General features: G+C 29.2%; 1 protein-coding gene across 7 annotated transcripts in view; it reads left to right on the forward strand.

Annotated features, from left to right (window-relative positions):
- The window catches only part of LOC126733736 (hemicentin-1), a 613,913-nt gene that overhangs the window by 535,591 nt on the left and 54,385 nt on the right, over positions 1–23,937 (forward strand). For all 7 annotated transcript variants that reach the window (XR_007659843.1, XR_007659842.1, XM_050437122.1 and 4 more), the window contains one exon: positions 20,098–20,257. Coding sequence is in view for 5 of the 7 variants with exons in the window: in XM_050437122.1 (XP_050293079.1) it covers positions 20,098–20,257 (160 nt within the window). In the remaining 2 variants the exon portion in view is untranslated. The remainder of the gene's footprint in view (positions 1–20,097; positions 20,258–23,937) is intronic.

The raw sequence follows: 23,937 nt of genomic DNA on the forward strand, positions 1-23,937 counted from the left end.
AAAGTACCATTTACGTTTGAAACGCATTTTTACTCTTGATCATTTTTTTGTTCCATCTTTCCATAAAACTAAAGCATCCATACTGCAAGGTTTAAATCTAAAAAAAAAATAGAAATGAAGCCTGACGTAATTTGTCTATAAAAGCGAAAGTATGCAGACAAATTAAGTTAAACTGAACTTAAAAATGACGAAAATATTTCACACAAACTGACCTAACTGCACATACGACACTTTGTGGGATTTGATACTGCTTTAAGAAGCATTTCTTTCAAATGGTCGTAAATTAAGTTACGGCTGTTTGCGTGATTCAAAAACGAAATTTTGTCAGATACCTACGACATTTGTTTTGTTTGCTATAGCCTAGGAGTTTTCGCCAGTGAAGTTACGGCACTTTGTGAGAACAAACGGCAAGTCGAAGTAAGCCTGGGGGCGGCATAACTAATTTTTTTAATTATTTGTTAGTTACAACACTGTGTGGAAGACGACGATATGTATATGAAAAGTATATAGTATACTACCCAGTGGCATATATGTGATATCGGGGTCATTTTATCACATATTTGAGGTGTAATGATTGAGTGTAAAGACTAGGTATGTAAATCCCTTGTCCATTTTTTTAAATGAGAAAAAATTCTCCCTTGTGTAAACAGAATCGTATATGATATGCGTATATTCTACAGTTTAATAATTATTATACTTTGACCATATTCGGTTAATAAATATACAAATAGTTTTATTATATAAACTGTATTTTTAAATTTAGACAATAAGAAGTTGTCTAGAACCAAAAAAAATTGATTTGTTTCCAAAACTGAATTTCCACTTATTTGCGATAAAAAGGGCAAAACTGCTGCAATTTTCATACCGATGCGCCTTGCTTTTGAGAAAATAAAATTGGGTTTTTTCACATTTTACTCAAAAACCTTAAGGTTATGGGAGAAAAGTATAGATACAAAAAACTATAGATTTTTTACACCTATAATTTTGAAAGAAGTCGCCCATTATCTCAAAGAGACCTTGATATAAATAAAACAAAAGAGAACAACATAAAAACTCTGTCTCAGAAAAATTCATTTATTGGTTAAAGTCTACCGTGCCAAGGCAAAAAAATGTACTCGCAAAAAGCAAGTTTTTAGAAATTAAGGTTTTTGCTTATTTTTTGTGCCCTGCGGTTATTAGTTGACGTATCTTTATAAAAATTTGCGAACCTATGTTTTTTTACCATACCTTTTAGACTATACTAAAATAAAGCTCTATAAATATCAATTTAACGCAGTTATGTCGCTTACATTCTTTTGCCTTGGTAATTATTTTTAAAATACCTAATTTCAAAAAATGGCAAAATAATGTATTGGCTTGTACATCATTTTGCCATGGTTTAACATGCGTAGAAAATTCGTAAAATGTGTCAAAACAGTGTATATATTATACATTTATATCTCACTTCTGGGATTATAAATAAAAATAAAAAAAAATTCTAACAAAATAAAAACATATTTGGAAAGTGCATAATAAACAAAAATTTAAATAGAAAATATGCCAACAAAAACACGTTTGAAAAATACATTTAAAAAAAAACAAAAATTCTTGAAAAACTTTTGCATTTGCTTAGAAGTAAAATAAAATGTAGGAACATGTTAAAGAAACGTAAAAATAAAACCCTAAATATTAAAATAGAAAATTCTAAAATAATGGCACATTCTGATGCTCATGCATATAATTGATAATATATCAGATAGTATTTTATTCTTTAGTAAAATATCACAAAGCTTGAAATAAAACGGGAAAAATAAATCTTAAACGTTAAGGTTAAACACATAATATCATTAAAGCCCTTCTTCCAATAAATCTTCCGCTTCTGTTGAAGAAATATCTTCCCAAAATCTTTTGCGCGAGGATTTCATATATGCCAAATTCCTTAAAAAATTTTCTTCCAGTCAGGACAGCGAAAGTCAGTTTTATAAAAGAAGTTGTTTTCTCCTTTCATAAAGGATATTTCGACAATTTCCTTTATTAATATAGTATTGCTGTTATTGCTTTTGCTCTTTTTTAAAGTATTTCGGACAAAAATATTTTGAACATTGTACAAAATCATCCATATCTTCAATTGTCTAAATTTTTTTTGTCGACTGTTCTATTTTCCCATGCAAATCATCAGCCAAATTGTATGTATGTCCCTTCAATAAGTATTTTATTGTTACAGAGTGTAATGAACAACATTCGTTATTATTATATAACAAAAGCATGTAAAACAAATACTTATTCTTATTTTGTGCTGTACAATTGTCTGCCCATAAGATTATATCTGTAGCATCTCTACACAAAGCTAAAAAGCTAACAAAGACACTGGCTACATCTTCATCTCTTCTTGAATCTTCTTAAATCTGCATTAAATTTTATTGAAATAAGACAAAAGGCGGAAATATTATAGGTAGAAAACTTCAAGGATTTAGCTGGTAGGTTAGGTAGATTCAGCTGCTCAAAAATAATAAAATATTATCTCAAATTGAGGACAATAATTTATTATATTTAATTGCAGATACTATATGTATATTTTGTAGGAACTTTTAAGAGTTTTTTGTTAAAGAAAAGCAAAAGTAATAAATAAAAGGATATAAAAATTACCTCTGCTATGTGTTCTTCTTTTTTAAGCTGACTATTCTCATCATTCTGAAGGTCCAGTTGAATACAAGTACCACACTTATCGGCTTCGATTTCATAAAACCCAATATTCATCTTTTCTATCTCTTTACGGTAGGTTTCGTAACAGACTTTATTTCCCGGGTGCCTTTTATTGTAATCATCTTGCATATCTTTAATTGATATTTCAGTAGAAAGGTATTTTCTATGCAGCGCGTGCTCCCTCCGGTAATGAGAAGGTTTTGGATTGCAGGAATTTATGTCATCTTTAATGGGTGTTTTGGATTTTATGTTAGATGAGGTGCGCTTTTCCCTCTGATCGTTTGAAGGGGTTGACAGCTTTATCCCATGAGTGTCTTTGCATTTTTTTATTTTTAACATGTGGTCGACAATTGTGCTACTTTTATAACCTAAGGTCGACAGAAAAAACTTTTGACACACCTTTATTTCTTCTTCATTATTTGTATTTATTTTTTTTAACGGTAAATTCTCGAGAAATTTCTACGGCTCTCTCGAACCTGTCGTTTAGCCTTTTTCTCAGCAATGTGGCAAAAAAGCCACATATTTTGGCAATTTCTTCTCAAGTAACCAGAAGTGGTCGTGAATATTTTTTCTTTTATGTTCATTAAACAAATTTGTACACCGTTTAAATTCGCAAACTGGATTTCTAAGAGAATGGATATGGACCGCACTTGGCAGAGGATTACGAAATACTAAATTAAAACAATGGTAAAACAGGGTATATGAAACGCATGCCTTATTCTGCCTTAATTCTGTTGATAAATATTGTAAAGTGTTGCCAAGGCAAAGTAATGTATGAGCACATACATTCTTTTGCCTTGGTACGACAAAAAAATATTAATTTAATTTACAATATTTTGTAATGTAAGAGCATATACATTATTTTGCCTTGGTACAAATCCCAAAAAAATGTCGAGTACATTCTTTTGCCTTGGGACAGTACCAAAAAAGTGCATATACATTAATTTGACAGGGCCATTATCTCCCTTATTTTTTAAGCTATTAAAATTCTAAAAATATTCACTTATGCAGGACAAAAATCCGATTCCAAATATCCAAAAAACTCATTTTCGCATTTTTTGCGAGTACATCCTTTTGCCTTGGCACGGCAGAAGTGGTGACACGTGTTTCGCTTCTGAGAGCATCATCAGACCTTAAGAAGGTTAAAAACACGCCCGACTGATGGTCTTAAGGTCTGATAATGCTCTTAGGAAAGAAACACGTGTCACCACTCTAACGAATAAAAGAATTTTCTGAGACCGAGACTTTGTGCTGTTCTTTTTTAATTTACCTATAAATTTCTTAAAAAGCATTTTTTTCTCAGATAATTATTTTCTGCAAAAAAACCGTTTGTCATTAGCCATACCCTTACCCCCCCCCACCCACCCCACACAACTTACCAGTAAAAAAATTTTTTCAAAAATCGATGTTTTCCAAAATAATATGCATGAATAAGAGCTGGTTTCATCGTTAATACCTAATTTAATAACACAGTTTGTTTATTTAAATTTGATATAATTATATATAAATATATTAATAAATATTTAATACAAAAACAGTGCTATTAGATTAGATATTATAGACGAAAATAGTGATTATTTAAAATAATTTCTTATTGGGTAAATGTTTGGGGCGGGTGGGGGGGAGCAAGGGTTTTGCTAATGAAAAACAATGTTCTTGCAGAAAATATATATTCAGCATTTAATATAGTAATACTATTTATTTAAATTTGATTTAATCGTATATATAAATTTAGATTATATTTAATAGATATTGGATAATATGGCCGAAAAACACTGATTTTTCAGAAAAAAATTATTTTATATTGGAGGTGTAGTAATCGGGTTTAAAAACTAAATTTAAATGCAGAAGTTTTCCCCATTTTGCAAACAGAATCATATATGATAGACGTATATTCTACAGTTTAATAAATATATTTCGACCATGTACGGTTAATAAAAATACCAATTAAATACTCTTACGACAGCATGATAAAGTTAAATTTTCATGCATATATCGCCATCTCAATCTAAGGAATTATCTATGTTGATAATAAAATGATGCTGTCCCTGTTATATTTGATAAACTATGCGCGACAAAAAGTGCAATTTCCATACTATTTTAGGCTATAATTTAAAAATGCAACGATGATATAGACAGAAAAAAAGTGGAAAAACTTTTTCCAATTTTTTATTCTTATATCGAATGTTTTACTGAATTATTAATAAGAGAATAAAAGCATAACGTAAAGCCGTCGGGAGGCAGAATAATCCATTGCTCGCTATCGGCTCAATATTAATGAAAAATTAATTTGCCCTGAAAGCATTTCCGGCCAGGCGAAGATGTACTTTATTTGTATCCCCCGGATTAAAAGCTCTTTAAATATATAAATATCACTACAGTTTCTACTTAAAAAAAAGGGACGTTACACCAGTTTTTCTTAATGAACATCCGGTTTGTACGGTACACGGTGCTTTACTTTTAGAACTGAAATAGAGCCTAATGTTATGAAACTTGTGCTTTTTATTTCACAGAAGAGAGCATACTTTAATGAACATTATACTTTCAGTTTTATGAAAAAGCTTCAAATAATTTTTGAGGTATTGGACTTTAAAACGGGGAAAATTGTGAATGACTTAACCACGACTTTTAAATAACTTTAATAAGTGCATTCAAGTAATTAAATTTCTTTATCGCCAATAAAAGCGTGATTAACGTGAAACCCATAAACTTTAATCGCGAACATACAAGGAATTTAAGCCACGTTTAACGGTCGTTTTAATTTTAGTTTAATATCCAATTAGTAGTAAAAAAAGGGGAAAATAGAACGTAAATCGAGGGTATAACCTGTTTAACCGTAATAGATCTTTTGGCAATTATTTTGTCACTGGTGTGCCCCAATAATACAGCCTAAATAGGCTACAAAACGCCATAAATCCGTATTAAGTTGGGTTTCCGTTTGGTGGGCCAATTTTAACGCCGCATAGGCCCGGATTTATAGACTCGCCAATGTGAATTATCGCCTTTATGCCTCCCTTCCCATAATAAAACTATAGGCCCTATCGTATATTACACCTAATTTGATAAGGGGGAAATGGCGATTTTTTTTCCATAAGATGGTCATAAATTAAGACAGTTACGTTATGAAAAGTTTGATACAAGCATAAAGATTGCTTCATTTTAATTCCTTATTTTATAAGTAATTCATTATCTGGAAACTCATCGTACGCAAGACAACCGTAGTAATTTTGCACTCAACAGCAAGTAAAAGCGAATAAATCACTTGGCAGATGCAAAAAAAAGGATAAGCAGGGCGCCGCACAGTGGTCGATTTTTGAAAATTGGCAGGCAAAAAAATTCTCCAGAAGGAGTTTTAAAAAATAAAGTGTTTAATTTTTACAAAATTAGTTTTTTTAGTTTCAAAGTCATATACATACACAAGTACATAATATGTATATACAGGGTGATATACATATTATGTACTTAATATAAAATTTTTTATATTATAATATATTTTATAATATAAAAGGATTTCAATTAAATTAAGTTATTTTTGAAATTTTGGTATGCAAACCACAGAACACAAATATAGAGAAATGCGTGTTGCCTAATAAACAGACAGAAATTCTGTTGACAGCTATATTGACGTTGTTGATAAAGACGGGGGCGACCATCTTGGGTGGCATATGGCGGGAAATTTAAGCCTGATTTATTGGTTGATATTTAAATTTAAAATAATTTGCAGAATTACAGAAGTTGATGCGTTAACTGACTTCAACACAACAACTAAAATACTATTTGATTTAAATTTAATTCTCAAGATATTGTTTATTTAGGATATTTACGATTTTTAGATATAGATACCAAGAATTATAAATTGGCACGATAGGTATGGGAGCAAATTTCAAATTAAAAAAAAACTAGACCTTTAGTAGCACAAATATTGCGGCCTTAAGGGAATTAACTCTAGAATATTCTGATGATAAATCAACTCCCTACCATTTTGTTGTAAATGGACAGTGCATCACTACCATTTTTGGAAGAAAAATAAAAAAAATAACTTATTATGGTATTTATATCATGCTGTACATAGTTATATCATGTCACGGATTAAGTTAAGTTTTATATTACAGTTTATATTTTGTTTTTATTTGCTTATACTCAAAAAATAAAAAAAACATGCAGAATAACTTGTACACATGAATTTGTGTTATATCTAGTCATTATTAATTAATTTATTCACAATAAGAAGCCAGATTTATTTGAAGAAATAGGTACAGTTTCTGTTGTTATAAGAGTTTATATTTTGTTTTCCATAATATGTGGATATATATTATTTTGTTACAATTGTATAGATTTCATTGTTCTGAGGTTATATCTGCTGAAAAAAGACGAAAACTCATTCAAAACTTTTTTTATCTTAGAAAATAGAAATAGTCAAAACAGCCATTTATGCGGATTAATCGAGATTAAGAATGTTAGTAGAAGAAGACCTAGACAAAACGAGAACACAGCAAGACTTAGAGATAACTCGTATACGTTTAAAGTAAGAATTAAACTAGATTGCGAGGGCGGCATGATGGAAGAAATTGAGGTATGTCAAAAAGCTTTTATATCGTTACACGGGATTACCAATCGCCGTATTATGACTATGAAAGACTACCTAAAGAAAGGCTAGACATGCAAGTGCAATACCTCATTTTAAAGGCAATTAAAAATACTTTTTAAAAATTGGAAAATCCAATATGGCGTCTATAAAAAAAAATAAAGTTAATGATGAGCGAAAAAAAACGAAACGTCGGATTAACTTTTTTTTGCGTCATGTTGTAGAGCATAAAAAGTGGCAAAGAAAAACTGTTTTTAGTTTTCCGAGATCTCTTTAAATAAAGTTGGTAGAAGGTAAAAACGATTTTGACAATTTTCGATTTTTGTATCGGATAACTCCGGAAGTATCCAGAATTTTAAAATTCTTAAACGTCATTTTATTAAGCTCCAAATTGGGCAACTTTGCCTCCATTTAACCGACCCTGTAACTCTTACGGTTTCCGGAATTCCAATGATCACCCTCGAATTTGGGACACCCTGTACATATACCTACCTAACTACATAAATAGTGCTTTTCCTATTGAAATATTATATAATATTGTAGTAACATTAATTTACTAGACAATTAACGTAAATTAAAAACGGTATCACAAATGAGAAGCCTAATAATCGACTTGTATAAGAAAAAAATTCATAACAATTTTATACCTACAAGACATTTTAGGTATAGAAAAAAAATCAAATTTATATTATATAAATTTTATATTTTATTAAACAAATCAATTTTTATTCAAAAAAATTTTTGATTTTTTTAGACGACATACACGATACACGATACACAACAAAAAAAAAATTTTTAAGATTTTTTGCTGTTTTTAAAACTGTACAATTATTACTCGCCACCACTTTATGAAATAAGATTAGCAATATTACGATATTTTGGTTCTGTAGCTAATGCATGTTCCTCTGCAGTTTGTGTTTCTACTAAACTTGCAACTTTCGTCTTTTCACTTTTAAAATGACTTAAAACAAATGATTTTACATTTTTTTCCTGTTGTTCTTTGTCTTCTAAAAAAATGTATGTGCAGACAAGAGGAATATTTTTTTAAAAAATTTGGAATAATACTGGTAACATCTATTGTAGCGTGTTAACAAATTGCAGCAATATTGCTTGATCTGGCTTAGCATTTTCTTGTCAGTCCTTTTTTCTATTTTATTTGCATTTTCTTTTCTCCTTAACATAGTTTAAAATTTTACGTAATACTGGTGGATTCGTAGACTTTGAAATTCATTTATTTGAATGTAAAAAGAGAAATACCTCCATCCACTATAATTATTGGATAAACTTGGATGGTAAATTTGTCTTATAGATTAAATAATTAACGCTTTAACAAACTAAAAAGTACAATAAAAATTAAATACAGTCCGGAATAATATTGTAGATTTTGAGTTTAAAAATAAAAACTCAAAAACACGTGAAACGCTTATTATTAGACCGCGTTTTCGTTATTATTCTGTGCTACACGCTTTTTTTGATTTTTTATTTTTGAAACGACTTAATTAAAGACATACAATATTAATCCAGATTGTATTCAAATGATATTATACTTTTTATTTAACTTTTGATACTTCTTGTAATAAATCTGATCCCTTAATTTGCTTGCAATCGACGAACAAACATTTTCACACCGCATCAAATTTTTAGGGAAGGAAATTTTTTTAGAAGAAATCAAATTTATTAAAAAGTGATTGAGGATTTTAAAAATAACTTTTATTTTTAAGAAAAGAAGACCTATAAAGACGCCACTGGCAGAGAAAATATTTTTTTGTCCGTCAAAAAATGCGTCTTGATGCATAGAATACATGTATTAAATTTCATAAAAATGTCTACAATATTGTTTAAGTTATTATTAAAAAACTGTTTTTTTTTTGAAAACTTTTAACACCCTGTATCTCAAAAGTTAAGACGTTTAGGACATATGTTCATAGGAACTTTTTTTCTTAAAATGGATCCAGGAATCACCCCCTTAAATAATAGCACGTCATTAAGAAACCCTGTATTAACCGATTAGTGTGCACCTTAAAAAAATTATGCAAATTATAAAGACGGACCTGGACCTGGAAAAATTCTCTAATAATGTTTCTATCAATCAAACCTCGTAAAACTTTTTTTGCAATTAAAAAGAAAATAAAATTATATGTAGTTTAAATCCATTTTTTTCGTCGCTTAATTATTCGAGATTCTTTACTATTTTCTTGCTAATTTGAATGAATTGACCACAGTGCGCCGCGCCGCCACGAATTCGTACAAACAGGCGTATCGAAAAGCCCTAAAAGTAAAAAAACCCCTAATAAAAGGTTTCTGTATCGGGTCGGTGAATAAATGCGAGTATCGCGTGCCAAACCGGGAATACACACATACAATTTTAGCGACTCCAGACAAACCAAATAAACCTAAAAATGGCACCTGCTAATCTAAAGTTTGTTTTTCACGTATCGGTTATTTTAATGCACTTGTGCAATTATCGCGGAAAAGTGCTGTTATTACCTTTTTTCCAGGCAACTGGAATCATCTATTTATTCCTTCAAATAGTTGAAGTAATTTTTTTCTTATTCAATACGGTTAGAACGACCTCTTGTTCTTTTTTAAGCAGTTATTGTAATTATCTATTCGTTTTTTTTGTATATATTGTTGAGTAAGTTTTTATTTTTCCACATAGCTCTTGCCCTTTTTGACACTTACTTTTCCAAGCAGTTGAAGTAAAATCCAATTTTTTATTACAGGAATTTTCATGTTTCTTTATTTCTTTTTGTTTTCACCAATCTTACGTATTTTTTTTTTTTAAAGTCATGATCAGCTGAAGAACCGCCTTATTTGTATTTCTGTTTCATATTTCCTTCTGCATTTATCGAAATAGGTAGGAGAGTCATTTCTAGCATTTTAATTTAGTTTTTATCTCACTTATTAGTGTATTTTTCCCATATATCTGGAAGCACTTTTTCTTTCTTATTTCAGGGAATTAAAATAATTTGTTGCTATTGTTGTCGGAATGTTGTTATTTATTTATTTGTTTTTTTTTTATTCACAAATCTTACGTAATTTTTAGTTTTTTCATTTAATATTTATTTGCTTCTAGAATAAGGGAGTCTTTTAGGTGTCTAAAAAATTGTTTGAAGTAAGTTTTAATTTTTGCAAGCAGTTGTTGCTGTTTTATGACCTTCTTTCAGGACCTATGTAGGTTGTCCTAATCATAACCAATATTTAATCAACACTAATAAATTAAATGGTAAAAATATAAATATGGGATATAGTAAAGTGGAATAAATTGAAAGTATTTTTTGTAACCTTTTGTGATCTCTATAAACTTCTTTTTTTGTTTTTTCCAGGCAGTTCTTGCTCTTTTTTGGGTCCTTTTGTAATTTTGTTTTTTTTTTGCTAAGAAAACTGATAACGCATTTTTTTTATTTACATAATAAAATCCATTCTTGTATAAATTTTATCAGGCAGTTGGGGTACAAAAAAGTATTTTTATATTTAAACAAACGAAATATCCCTAATTGCCTGAAATAAGTTATAAATTACCCATAAGATAAGTAAGTAAAAATTACTAACATTTTCTGGAAATTTACATATTTTTTTTTAATTAAATGAAAAATTTAAGTCATAACAATATCTTAACAATAACTCATATTGCCTGAAACAAACACGAAATGAATGCCAATGAGACCAATGTCTCTTAAAAGAAATAAACTGACTCAATTGTCTAAAAATTAGAACACATATTTTTTTAACGCAAATAAGAAAATTTACGTCATTAAATGCCTGAAATGAAAATACGAAATGTTCTCAAAGGCCTAGAAAAAATAGAAAAATTAAAATTAAAAAAAAAAAACCGAAGTTACCTAAAAAAAAACAAGAAATAACCTCACCTGCCTGATATAAGGAAAAAAATTATTTTAAAAGAAATAAACAAGACTCAAATTGCCTCGAAATTTAAATAAAAAAGGCTTTTACAACTGCCTAGAATAAAAACGTGATTTGCCCTTAATTGTCTGGAATAAGGGACTAATATTTTTTAAGGGAAATTTAAAAAATAGTTAGATATGTACTACCTAACAAGTGTGTAAAATAAATGGAATTTTTGAATGACAATTGCCATGAATAAAAAAAGGTTCATTTAACACACGTGTAACATGTTTACGCAAGGTAGTAGAAAAATGCATTTTTTTAATTAAAATAAGACAATTGACGCCGACAATAATTGTCCTAACCTCAACTGCCTGGAATAAGAGAACAATGTGTCTTAAAAGAAACAATTATTGCCTGAAAAGAATGAAAATTGACGTCACCAACTGCCTGGAATAAAAAGTCAATACTTACTTTTGCCTAATAATATTAATTCATTCTAAGACTTCCAAGCAAATGAAAAAGTCATTTTTTTTTTTAATTTAAATAAAAAAATTACTTTCAAACAATTTTCGACTGCCTGGCATTAAAACACGAAATATCCTTAATTGCCTAAAATAAGTTAAAAATGACCCGTAAGATTAGTAAAAATTGCTAAAATTACCTGAAAATCTACAAACATATTTTTTTAATGCAGATAAGACAATTTACGTCATTAAATGCCTAGAATAAAAATTAAAATTTAAAAAAAAAACTGAAAAAAACAATAAATGACTTAAACTGCCTGGAATAAGGAAAAAATGTATTTTAAAATAAGTAAACGGGACACAAACTGCTTGGAATTTGTTTCAATAAATACTCACTAGTGCCTAAATGAATAAAAATTCACGCCATCAACTTCCTGGAATAAAGAGCCATTACTTACTTTTTAGACAGTTGGGGGCATTTCATATGTTTCTTTAATAATAATAATAATTTATTCCAGGATTTCCAAGCAATTGAAAAAGTCAATTTTTTTATGAAAATAAAAAAATCATTAAAATAAATTTAGACAATAGACCATAAAATCCACAGTTTACACAAAGAAACCCACTACAAAATCAAAATCTCAAGTCAGTCAAGTCGCTGAAATAGGTGTCAAACGAAATTGTCCATGAATTATGTGTACAAATTTTCAAAATTATATCTGGTCAATTTTTTGAGTTATGAATTTTTGTGTCGAATAAATAGAGAAAAAAATCAATATTTTCAAAAAAAAAAAAATTTCTTAAATTCTTGCACAGATTTGGAAAAACGCTGAAATAGGTGTCCAAGAAAATTGTCTATAGATTATGTGTACAAATTTTCAAAATGATATCTGGTCAATTTTTTGAGCTATGAATTTTGTGTTGAATAAATAGAAAAAAAATCAATATTTTCCAAAAAAATTTTTTTCTCAAATTCTCGCATAAATTTGAAAAAACGCTGAAATAGGTGTCCAACGAAATTATGTATAGATTAGGTGTACAAATTTTCAAAATGATATCTGGTCAATTTTTTAAGCTATGAATTTTGTGTTGAATAAATAGAAAAAAAATCAATATTTTCGAAAAAATTTTTTTTTCTCAAATTCTTGCACGAATTTGTAAAAACGCTGAAATAAGTGTCCAACAAAATTGTCTATAGAATATGTGTACAAATTTTCAAAATGCTATCTGGTCAATTTTTTGAGTTACGAATTTTGTGTTGAATAAATATAGAAAAAAATCAATATTTTTAAAAAAAAAATTTTTTCTCAAATTCTCGCATAAATTTGAAAAAACGCTGAAATAGGTGTCCAACGAAATTATGTATAGATTAGGTGTACAAATTTTCAAAATGATATCTGGTCAATTTTTTGAGCTATAAATTTTGTGTTGAATAAATAGAAAAAAAATCAATATTTTCCAAAAAAATTTTTTTCTCAAATTCTCGCATAAATTTGAAAAAACGCTGAAATAGGTGTCCAACGAAATTATGTATAGATTAAGTGTACAAATTTTCAAAATGATATCTGGTCAATTTTTTGAGTTATGAATTTTGTGTTGAATAAATTTAAAAAAAATCAATATTTTCCAAAAAAAAAATTTTCTCAAATTCTCGCACGAATTTGAAAAAAACGCTGAAATAGGTGTCCAACGAAATTGTCCATGGATTATGTGTACAAATTTTGAAAATGATATCTGGTCAATTTTTTGAGTTACGAATTTTGTGTTGAATAAATATAGAAAAAAATCAATATTTTTAAAAAAAAAAATTTTCTCAAATTCTCGCATAAATTTGGAATAACGCTGGAATAGGTGTCCAACAAAATTGTCCATGGGTTGGTTATATGTACAAATTTTTGAAATGATATCTGGTCAATTTTTTGAGTTATGAATTTTGTGTCGAATAAATAGAAAAAAAAATCAATATTTTCCAAAAAAAAATTTTTTCTCAAATTCTCGCACGAATTTGGAAAAACGCTGAAATAGGTGTCCAACGAAATTGTCCATGGATTATGTGTACAAATTTTCAAAATGATACCTGGTCAATTTTTTGAGTTATGAATTTTGTGTCGAATAAATAGAAAAAAAAATCAATATTTTCCAAAAAAAAATTTTTTCTCAAATTCTCGCACGAATTTGGAAAATCGCTGAAATAGGTGTCCAACGAAATTGTCCATGGATTATGTGTACAAATTTTCAAAATGATATCTTGTCAATTTTTTGAGTTATGAATTTTGTGTCGAATAAATAGAAAAAAAAATCAATATTTTCCAAAAAAAAATTTTTTCTCAAATTCTCGCACGAATTTGGAAAAACGCTGAAATAGGTGTCCAAGGAAATTGTCCATGAATTATGTGTACAAATTTTCAAAATGATCCCTGGTCAATTTTTTGAGTTATGAATTTTGTGTCGAATAAATAGAAAAAAAAATCAATATTTTCCAAAAAAAATTTTTTTCTCAAATTCTCGCACGAATTTGGAAGAACGCTGAAATAGGTGTCCAACGAAATTGTCTATAGATTATGTGTACAAATTTTCAAAATGATATCTGGTCAATTTTTTGAGTTATGAAGTTAAACATTTTATTATTACTCCAGAGAGTTGAGTGTATTTTTTTACTACAATGAGAGGATAAGAAGATTGAGGTTGTTAAATGAAATTAGACAATTTTTTATTTAATAAAAACAGACTGGTAAATTTCCAGGTAATTTTGTATTTTTATTCCAAGCAGTTAATACCGCTTATTTTTTTGTTGTGAGAATTTTTTCACTTATTCCAGGCAGTTGGTGACGTAATTTCTTTTGTTTAATTAAAAAAAAATGCATTTTTTGTTCAAATTTAGGCAGTTGAGGTCAACTAGTGTTTGTTTTTTAAGAAATTTGAGTATTTACAATACAAGCCTCTTTTTAAGTATTTCAGGCAACTAAGGACATTTTGTATTTTCATTCCAGGCCCTTGATGACGTCCGTTGATAATGATTTTTAGTATCCCGACAGCCTGAAAAACTTACACCAAAATTAATTTTTTTATTACGTCAATAGTTGCCTGGAATAACGACACATAATGTATGTCGCCAATTGCCTGGAATATGAAAAAAAATTTATTCTTTATGTAAATAAAAATGACTCAGTTTGAAAGTTGAAATTACCTCAATTGCCTACAATAAGAGGATCATTTAAAATAAATGAAAATTGAAACATATCATTAAAAAAAAAAAGGGTCTGTTTGCATCAATTGTTGTAATGTGATCTGTGTAGGCCTGATGATGCTGATGATACAATTATATACATATGTTTAATGAGACCCTGACTTGGAGTTTTTTACTTTTGTTTTTTTTTTACAAATAAAAATTGCCTGAAAATTCAAAATTACAGTAGGTGCTGAAAAAGAGCAACACCTGCCTGGAAAAAGCAAAAAATTAACCCAAATATTTAAAACAAAGAATTAATGCCAATTCCTTAAAAACAAACTGGAATCGACTTCAACTGTTAATAAAATTAAGTCGAATTTTATCTTCATAAATGCGGAAACTGCCAAAAAAAAAGAAACAACATTACTCCAGATATACTCTTCCAAATATAACTCTTCCAAGCAGTAGAACGTATTTTTTTATTACAATGAAAAGATTAGAAGATTTAGGTCATTAAATGACCGGAATGAAAATACGAAATGCCCCCAATTGCTTTGAAAATTGTGTTTTTTTTTATAGTTTAGTTTTAAATTGGTTTTATTGTACGTTATCCTACTTTTTAGTTCACTGTATTTGTTTGCTTTTGTCTAGCGAACTTTGGCAATGATTTTTTTAACCAACATTTGATTTGACGATCATTTTCTTTATTAATTATAACTTTGCTTGTAACTATAATATTTTAGAATTAGGTTTTATGGTACTATGACGCACCCCATATATAGTATATATATCTTACGGTTTTGAGAAATAAATAAATAAAAAATGACCCTCACTGAAAATTCGAAAACAAAACGCAAGTTGCCTAAAAAAAACACGAAAGGACTTCAACTGCCTGGAATAAGGGAAAAATGACTTATGAGAAGAAATAAACATAATAAAATTGCCTGTAAGACGACAATTGCCTGGAATAAAAATATTTCTTTAATTTAATCTTTTTTTTTTGCAAAGGATCGGAGTTTAACGTTTCTCCTCTCTAAAGTTGATTAGTGCACCAGCAAAAAATTTCATATTAATCCAAATGCCTTTAAAGCATTTACTAATGCGAACTAGACAAACCTAAACAACTGTACAGGGTCCTCACGCCCAATTTTTGTCGAGCAAAGTTTCCCAATTAGCCAATAAACTCATAATTTCAATAATATTGTGAGTCTATTCATATTAAATCTGAAGGCGTATTATTATTGGTAACCGCAATATGTTCTGCCTAACCCCAGATTATCCAGTAATATATCATGCATTAAGGAACACGTATTTGGTGCAACCCCAATTAACCGGGCTTCCGACCAAACAGCGAAAACTTACGAGTCGTATCGATTGGGTCACGCATTGAACGTTTTGTTAATTTGCCTCCGGAAAGGCAACATCCCTATTATTGGATCCAATCCCGGCTAGGGATAAACAGGATCCAGGAAAAGTTACCAAATCAGTTATTTTTGAGCTGTTTATCTAAGGATAACCTATAGGCAATTGTCCCGAGAAAATTGTGGTTCGTCTTTAAATCCCGAAATAAAAATGAAAGTTAATGATAAAAATGGGATTCAAAAAGGCGCATGATTGATATGCACAATATCCAGTTCGTCTATTTGCATAATATCGCCCGATATGCGCAAATAATTATGTTTGCTTGTCACATAGCGGCTCCGGTCTGACACAAATAACCCGCTTGTATTTACTTTTCTTGTCATGGGATCAGTACATGATAAATATTTGTTGGGTGCATGTGTTCTTTCAATTATTTTATACTTCCATAAACGAGAAAATATATGGTATAAGTGTCTGAAAAAATTGAATATTTCTTAGTATACTGGATAGACACCTCTATCCGTCATTTTGACTAGAACTACGTCAATATTTTCTATTTCTTTTTTTCAAGCAATATGGATCACTTGCATATATATTACGAGCCATTTTTTATTTATTCCAATTAAGGATATTTCTAATCACAGTATATTATAAGTATTTTTATTCCAGACAGCTGCTAACATCATTTTCCCAGGGGATTCTTAAGAATCATTTTTCCCTTATTCCAGGCGGTTCAAGTTTTTTCGTGTTTTTTTTTAGGCAACTCGCGTTTTGTTTATTTTCTTCGAGGGTTGTTTTTAACTTCTTTTGGATTCTCAAACCCGTAAGATAATTATCGTAAGATAATTATCGTAAGATAATTATCCCCTTTATGATATAACGACGTATTTGACAATGTCACAGGAGAGCGAAAAAACAAAATAACCAAAGTTCAATTTGTTATAGCGTCGCTACAAAAATTTCAATATACTAAAAATTTTGGCGTAATAATTTAACGTGCTTAGGGATTTGAATAACATAAATGGATTTTTGAAATAGTTTTCTAGTTTCGAATTATTTGAAAAAAATATCAGATATGTAGTTTTGGTACATATAGCCTTTCACTCTTTTATAGACCGAAAATGGTCAACTTTGAAATTTTTTCCTGAAAAAACTAACAACTTTCAAACATTTTCTGCAAATGTTTTTTTGAATATGTGAAACCTTCTAAATTGTTTGGTACCACAGAAAAAGCCGTACGTCATACAGTTGCCAAGCTATGAGTTTTCAAAGAAATTACTTTCATAAAAATAATTCAAATTGCCTGATATTTGTTTCAAGTCAGAAAATCGACGATTTTCTTTTGTATTAATTCGACTCAAAGTTCATAACTCAAAAAATTGACCAGATATCATCTTGAAAATTTGTACACATAATCCATGAACAATTTCGTTGGACACCTATTTCAGCGTTTTTTCAAATTCGTTCGAGTATTTGAGACAAAATTTTTTTTTTTGGAAAAAATTGATTTTTTTTCTATTTATTCAACACAAAATTCATAACTCAAAAAATTGACCAGATATCATTTTGAAAATTTGTACACATAATCCATGGACAAGTTCGTTAGACACCTATTTCAGCGTTTTTTCAAATTCGTGCGAGAATTTGAGAAAAATTTTTTTTTTGGAAAATATTGATTTTTTTTCTATTTATTCGACACAAAATTCATAACTCAAAAAATTGACCAGATATCATTTTGAAAATTCATACACATAATCCATGGACAATTTCGTTAGACACCTATTTCAGCGTTTTTTCAAATTCGTGCGAGAATTTGAGAAAATTTTTTTTTTTGGAAAATATTGATTTTTTTCTATTTATTCAACACAAAATTCATAACTCAAAAAATTGACCAGATATCATTTTGAAAATTCATACACATAATCCATGGACAATTTCGTTAGACACCTATTTTAGCGTTTTTTCAAATTCGTGCAAGAATTTGAGAAAAAACATTTTTTTTTGGAAAAAATTGATTTTTTTTCTATTTATTTAACACAAAATTCATAACCCAAAAAATTGACCAGATATCATTTTGAAAATTTGTACACATAATCCATGGACGATTTCGTTGGACACCTATTTCAGCGTTTTTCCAAATTCGTGCGAGAATTTGAGAAAAAAAATTTTTTTTTGGAAAAAATTGATTTTTTTTCTATTTATTCGACAAAAAATTCATAACTCAAAAAATTGACGAGATATCATTTTGAAAATTCGTACACATAATCCATGGACAATTTCGTTGGAAACCTATCTCAGCGTTTTTTCAAATTCGTGCAAGAATTTGAGAAAAAAATTTTTTTTTGGAAAATATTGATTTTTTTTCTATTTATTTGACACCATATTCATAACTCAAAAAATTGACGAGATATCATTTTGAAAATTCGTACACATAATCCATGGACAATTTCGTTAGACACCTATTTCAGCCTTTTTTTATAAATTCGTGCGAAAATTTGAGAAAAAAAATTAAAATTGATTTTTTTTCTATTTATTCGACACAAAATTCATAACTCAAAAAATTGACCAGATATCATTTTGAAAATTCGTACACATAATCCATGGACAATTTCGTTGGACACCTATTTCAGCGTTTTTCCAAATTCGTGCGAGAATTTGAGAAAAAATTTTTTTTTGGAAAAAATTGATTTTTTTTCTATTTATTCGACACAAAATTCATAACTCAAAAAATTTACCAGATATCATTTTGAAAATTTGTACACATAATCTATGGACAATTTCGTTGGACACGTATTTCAACGTAATTCCATATTCGTGCAAGAATTTGAGAAAAAAATTTTTTTTTGGAAAAAATTGTTTTTTTTTCTATTTGTTCAACACAAAATTCATAACTCAAAAAATTGACCAGATATCATTTTGAAAATTCGTACACATAATCCATGGACAATTTCGTTGGACACCTATTTCAGCATTTTGCCAAATTCTTGCAAGAATTTGAGAAAAAAAATATTTTTCAAAAATGTTTATTTTTTTCTATTTATTCGACACAAAGTTCATAACTCAAAAAATTTACCAGATATCAACTATTTGAAAGAAATAAAAGATGGCTCTTTATTCCAGGCAGTTAATAACGTCAATATTCTCAGTTAAAAAAATGCACTTTTTTATATATTTTGAGTTATTAAGAGTTGTTTTTTTTTATTCTTTCCAGGTAAATGGAGACATTTTATATTTTATTTATTTTACGCACATATTGACATCGAAATTTTTTATTTAAATAAAAAAATGTATTTCTATTTAAATTTGTCAAGCAATTTGAGTCATGTTCATTTCTCGCAAGGTCACTTTTCTCATATTTCTCGAAGAATTTAGAAACCTGGAAAAATCCGAATAATTATTTTAAACGCCTTGAAAATAATAATAATAATAATAATAATAAAGTTTATTTGTCATCAGTCTCAATAGAAACATGACAATTGTCAAAAATTAAAGTAATAAGTTATAATACAACTATCTATCTACATGAGTTCCAATCAAACCATAGATACACAAAAAACACAATACAAGTGTGTGATTGTCGGATATTTGTTTATTTGGATTAATTTTATTTCTGGCCTTAGAATACATTTCTTATACTTTTAGGCACCTTTCCAAGCAATTCAAACAATTTTTTTATATGTTTTAAAATTCAGGATAAGCTTTAATTTTATTCGAGGCATTCGAAGCTATTTTAGGTATCTTGCAAGCATTTGAAGCCATTCTCCATTAATTCATTCTCATTTTTTGACATGCATGTCAGAGTGAAAAAAGTACCTTATATACCTGGAATAATTTCAAAAACATATGCCTTTAATGTCCACAATCTGGATGATTTTTCATTTTTTAATAGAGACATTAAGGATCGTTTTAAATTCCTTCCAAGTACTTAAAACCATATCCAATTTTTTCTGGATTTACAGTGTTTTTTTTTTACAATTTTATTCCAGGGTCTGATGGTCAACCAGAACATGTCTTCGGGCATAATAATCAGCACCCACAGTTTAGTACTGCAGAGCGTCGCCAGGGGGCAGAGCGGCAATTACACCTGCTTGGCGGCCAATCCGAGGGGCGAGACCATGAGCCCCGCAGTGACCTTAAAAGTCCGATGTAAGTAAATTCAATTACATAACCTTCAAAACTAAATGACAGATGTCAAGATTCTTGACTGATTTCGTCACGTAACCTTAAAACAAAAGCGACATCTATCGACGTAATAGACAACAAATAAAATTAAAAAAAAAGCGCGAAATTCGAAATTAAATCTTAACACACAAAAGGGGGGAAATTTTGTAATTTTCTCGGTGGAAATGCGGCAGACGCGATCCAATTCGGGCCTCGCTAATGCCCGTTTGAAGTGCGTGGAAGTTATTTAGTTCGAAATGCCGCTGCACCTGCCTCCCTCAGTTTTCCCTATGGTTAAAGTATAATTTGTGGAAGTAAGTTATGCCTAATGTTAATTGAATATTGTTCTGTGGGTTTACAGAAGTAGCGAGCTAAATATTTATTATTTATTAACCAGTAATAGTATGCATTCATTCGGGCCAACGTTGCCAGATAGAGCAATGGAGTTAGTGTCATTCTATTCTAGCAACGTTGGACTGAGTTTGTTCGTTTAGCCGCTAGTCATTTGTCAAGGCGATAGTCAATTAATAGAAACAGTTTGCAGCAATGCTTAATGTGACAAAACCTCATTAAATGATGCTCTTGGCAACAGAGGAGTGAGTGTGTGATTTTAGTCGCTCATTGTCGGGACGTCACTTGTCACACACAAAAGTGAGGTTAGTGTTAAATAAAATGGCGGTTTTCACATATTCATTTAATTACATTTTTGTGAAATATGCTGGTTTAAGGGATAAAGACTAATCCGTTGTTATTATCCTCCTCCTCCCTATTACCCACCCTCCCGTTATTATTTATTTAAATCGGGGGTGCGGAACATTAATTTATTACATTCGGGCGGAACTAAAATGTACAACGGACTTTCCGGGGGAATTACCTAAAATTTTGTTACGTTCCCTCGGGTGAACTCTTTGTTTGCCCCGGCTACTACTGTTTAGACTCGTTATAATTTCGTATAATCCAACTGGAAATCCGCCTGCCCCGTTTGTTTACTATTTAGTGTTATTTTTTTTTTACTTTCGTCCCAGTATAATTATTTAAACTGGGGGTAATAAATTTTACGGTGACAACGTGTACAGTTGGTTGTTTTAATGTTGTATAGCCAAAGAAAGAGGCATGGAATTCCGGCTTTACAATAAGTGGCAACGCTGGACTGTCAAAATAATGGACATTTTGAGGGACACAATGGTCATATCTCTTAAACTAATTGAGTTAGAGGCTTGAAATTTGGAATGCAGCTTCTTCTAAGAAATTCATTGGATATCTATTTCTGCGTTTTTCTCAAAATTGTTAAAAAATTAATAAATTAGCCCTGGAAGTTGAAAAAAAAATTGTTTTTAAAAAATCATATTTTTAGGAACAAAATGCTTATATCTCTGAAACTAAGAGAGTTAGAGGCTTGATTATAGGAACACAGCTTCTTCTAAAAAATTCATTAGACACCTATTTCAGCGTTTTTCTCAAAATTGTTAAAAAATTAATAAATTAGCCCTGGAACTTGAAAAAAAAAGTTGTTTTTAAAAAAATCATATTTTGAGGAACAAAATGCTTATATCTCTGAAACTAAGAGAGTTAGAGGCTTGAAATTTGGAACGCAGCTTCTTCTAAAAAATTCATTAGACACCTATTTCAGCGTTTTTTTCAAAATTGTTAAAAAATTAATAAATTAGCCCTGGAAGTTGAAAAAAAAATTGTTTTTAAAAAATCATATTTTGAGGAACAAAATGCTTATATCTCTGAAACTAAGAGAGTTAGAGGCCTGAAATTTGGAACTCAGCTTCTTTTAATAAATTCATTAGATACCTATTTCAGCGTTTTTCTCAAAATTGTTAAAAAATTAATAAATTAGCGCTGGAAGTTGAAAAAAAAATTGTTTTTAAAAAATCATATTTCGAGGAACAAAATGCTTATATCTCTGAAACTAAGACAGTTAGAGGCTTGAAATTTGGAACGCAGCTTCTTCTAAAAAATTCATTAGACACCTATTTCAGCGTTTTTCTCAAAATTGTTAAAAAATTAATAAATTAGCCCTGGAAGTTGAAAAAAAAATTGTTTTAAAAAAATCATATTTTAAGGAACAAAATGCTTATATCTCTGAAACTAAGAGAGTTAGAGGCTTGAAATTTGGAACACAGCTTCTCCTAAAAATTAATTAGACACCTATTTCAGCGTTTTTCTCAAAATTGTTAAAAAATTAATAAATTAGCGCTGGAAGTTGAAAAAAAAATTGTTTTTAAAAAATCATATTTCGAGGAACAAAATGCTTATATCTCTAAAACTAAGACAGTTAGAGGCTTGAAATTTGGAACGCAGCTTCTTCTAAGAAAATTCATTAGACACCTATTTCAGCGTTTTTCTCAAAATTGTTAAAAAATTAATAAATTAGCCCTGGAAGTTGAAAAAAAAAATTGTTTTTAAAAAATCATATTTCGAGGAACAAAATGCTTATATCTCTGAAACTAAGAGAGTTAAAGGCTTGAAATTTGGAATGCAGCTTCTTCTAAAAAATTCATTAGACACCTATTTCAGCGTTTTTCTTAAAATTGTTAGAAAAATTAATAAATTAGCCATGGAAGTTGAAAAAAAAATTGTTTTTAAAAAATCATATTTCGAGGAACAAAATGCTTATATCTCTGAAACTAAGACAGTTAGAGGCTTGAAATTTGGAATGCAGCTCCTTCTAAGAAAATCATTAGATACCTATTTCAGCGTTTTACTCAAAATTGTTAAAAAATTAATAAATTAGCCCTGGAAGTTGAAAAAAAAATTGTTTTTAAAAAATCATATTTTGAGGCATAAAATGCTCATATCTCTGGAACTAAGAGAGTTAGAGGCTTGAAATTTGAAACCCTGCTTCTTCTAAAAAATTCATTAGACACCTATTTTAGCGTTTTTCTCAAAATTGTTACAAAATTAATAAATTAAACCTGGAAGTTGAAAAAAAAATTGTTTTTAAAAAATCATATTTTGAGGGAGAAAATGCTCACATCTCTGAAACTAAGAGAGTTAGAGGCTTGAAATTTGAAACCCAGCTACTTCTAATAAATTCATTAGACACCTATTTCAGCGTTTTTCTCAAAATTGTTAAAAAATTAATTAATTAGCCCTGGAAGTTGAAAAAAAAAGTTGTTTTTAAAAAAATCATAACTTGAGGAACAAAATGCTCATTTCTCTGAAACTAAGAGAGCTAGAGGCTTGAAATTTGGAATGCAGCTTCTTCTAAAAAATTCATTAGACACCTATTTCAGCGTTTTCCTTAAAATTGTTAAAAAATGAATAAATTAGCCCTGGAAGTTGAAAAAAAAATTGTTTTTAAAAAATCATATTTTGGGGAACAAAATGTTTATATCTCTAAAACTAAGAGGGTTAGAGGCTTGAAATTTGGAATGCAGCTTCTTCTAAAAAATTCATTAGACACCTATTTCAGCGTTTTTCTTAAAATTGTTAGAAAAATTAATAAATTAGCCATGGAAGTTGAAAAAAAAATTGTTTTTAAAAAATCATATTTCGAGGAACAAAATGCTTATATCTCTGAAACTAAGACAGTTAGAGGCTTGAAATTTGGAATGCAGCTTCTTCTAAGAAAATTCATTAGACACCTATTTCAGCGTTTTTCTCAAAATTGTTACAAAATTATTGAATTAGCCCTGGAAGTTAAAAAAAAAAAA

The sequence above is a fragment of the Anthonomus grandis genome, chromosome 3 (assembly GCF_022605725.1).
Source record: "Anthonomus grandis grandis chromosome 3, icAntGran1.3, whole genome shotgun sequence".
Lineage (NCBI taxonomy): Eukaryota > Metazoa > Arthropoda > Insecta > Coleoptera > Curculionidae > Anthonomus > Anthonomus grandis.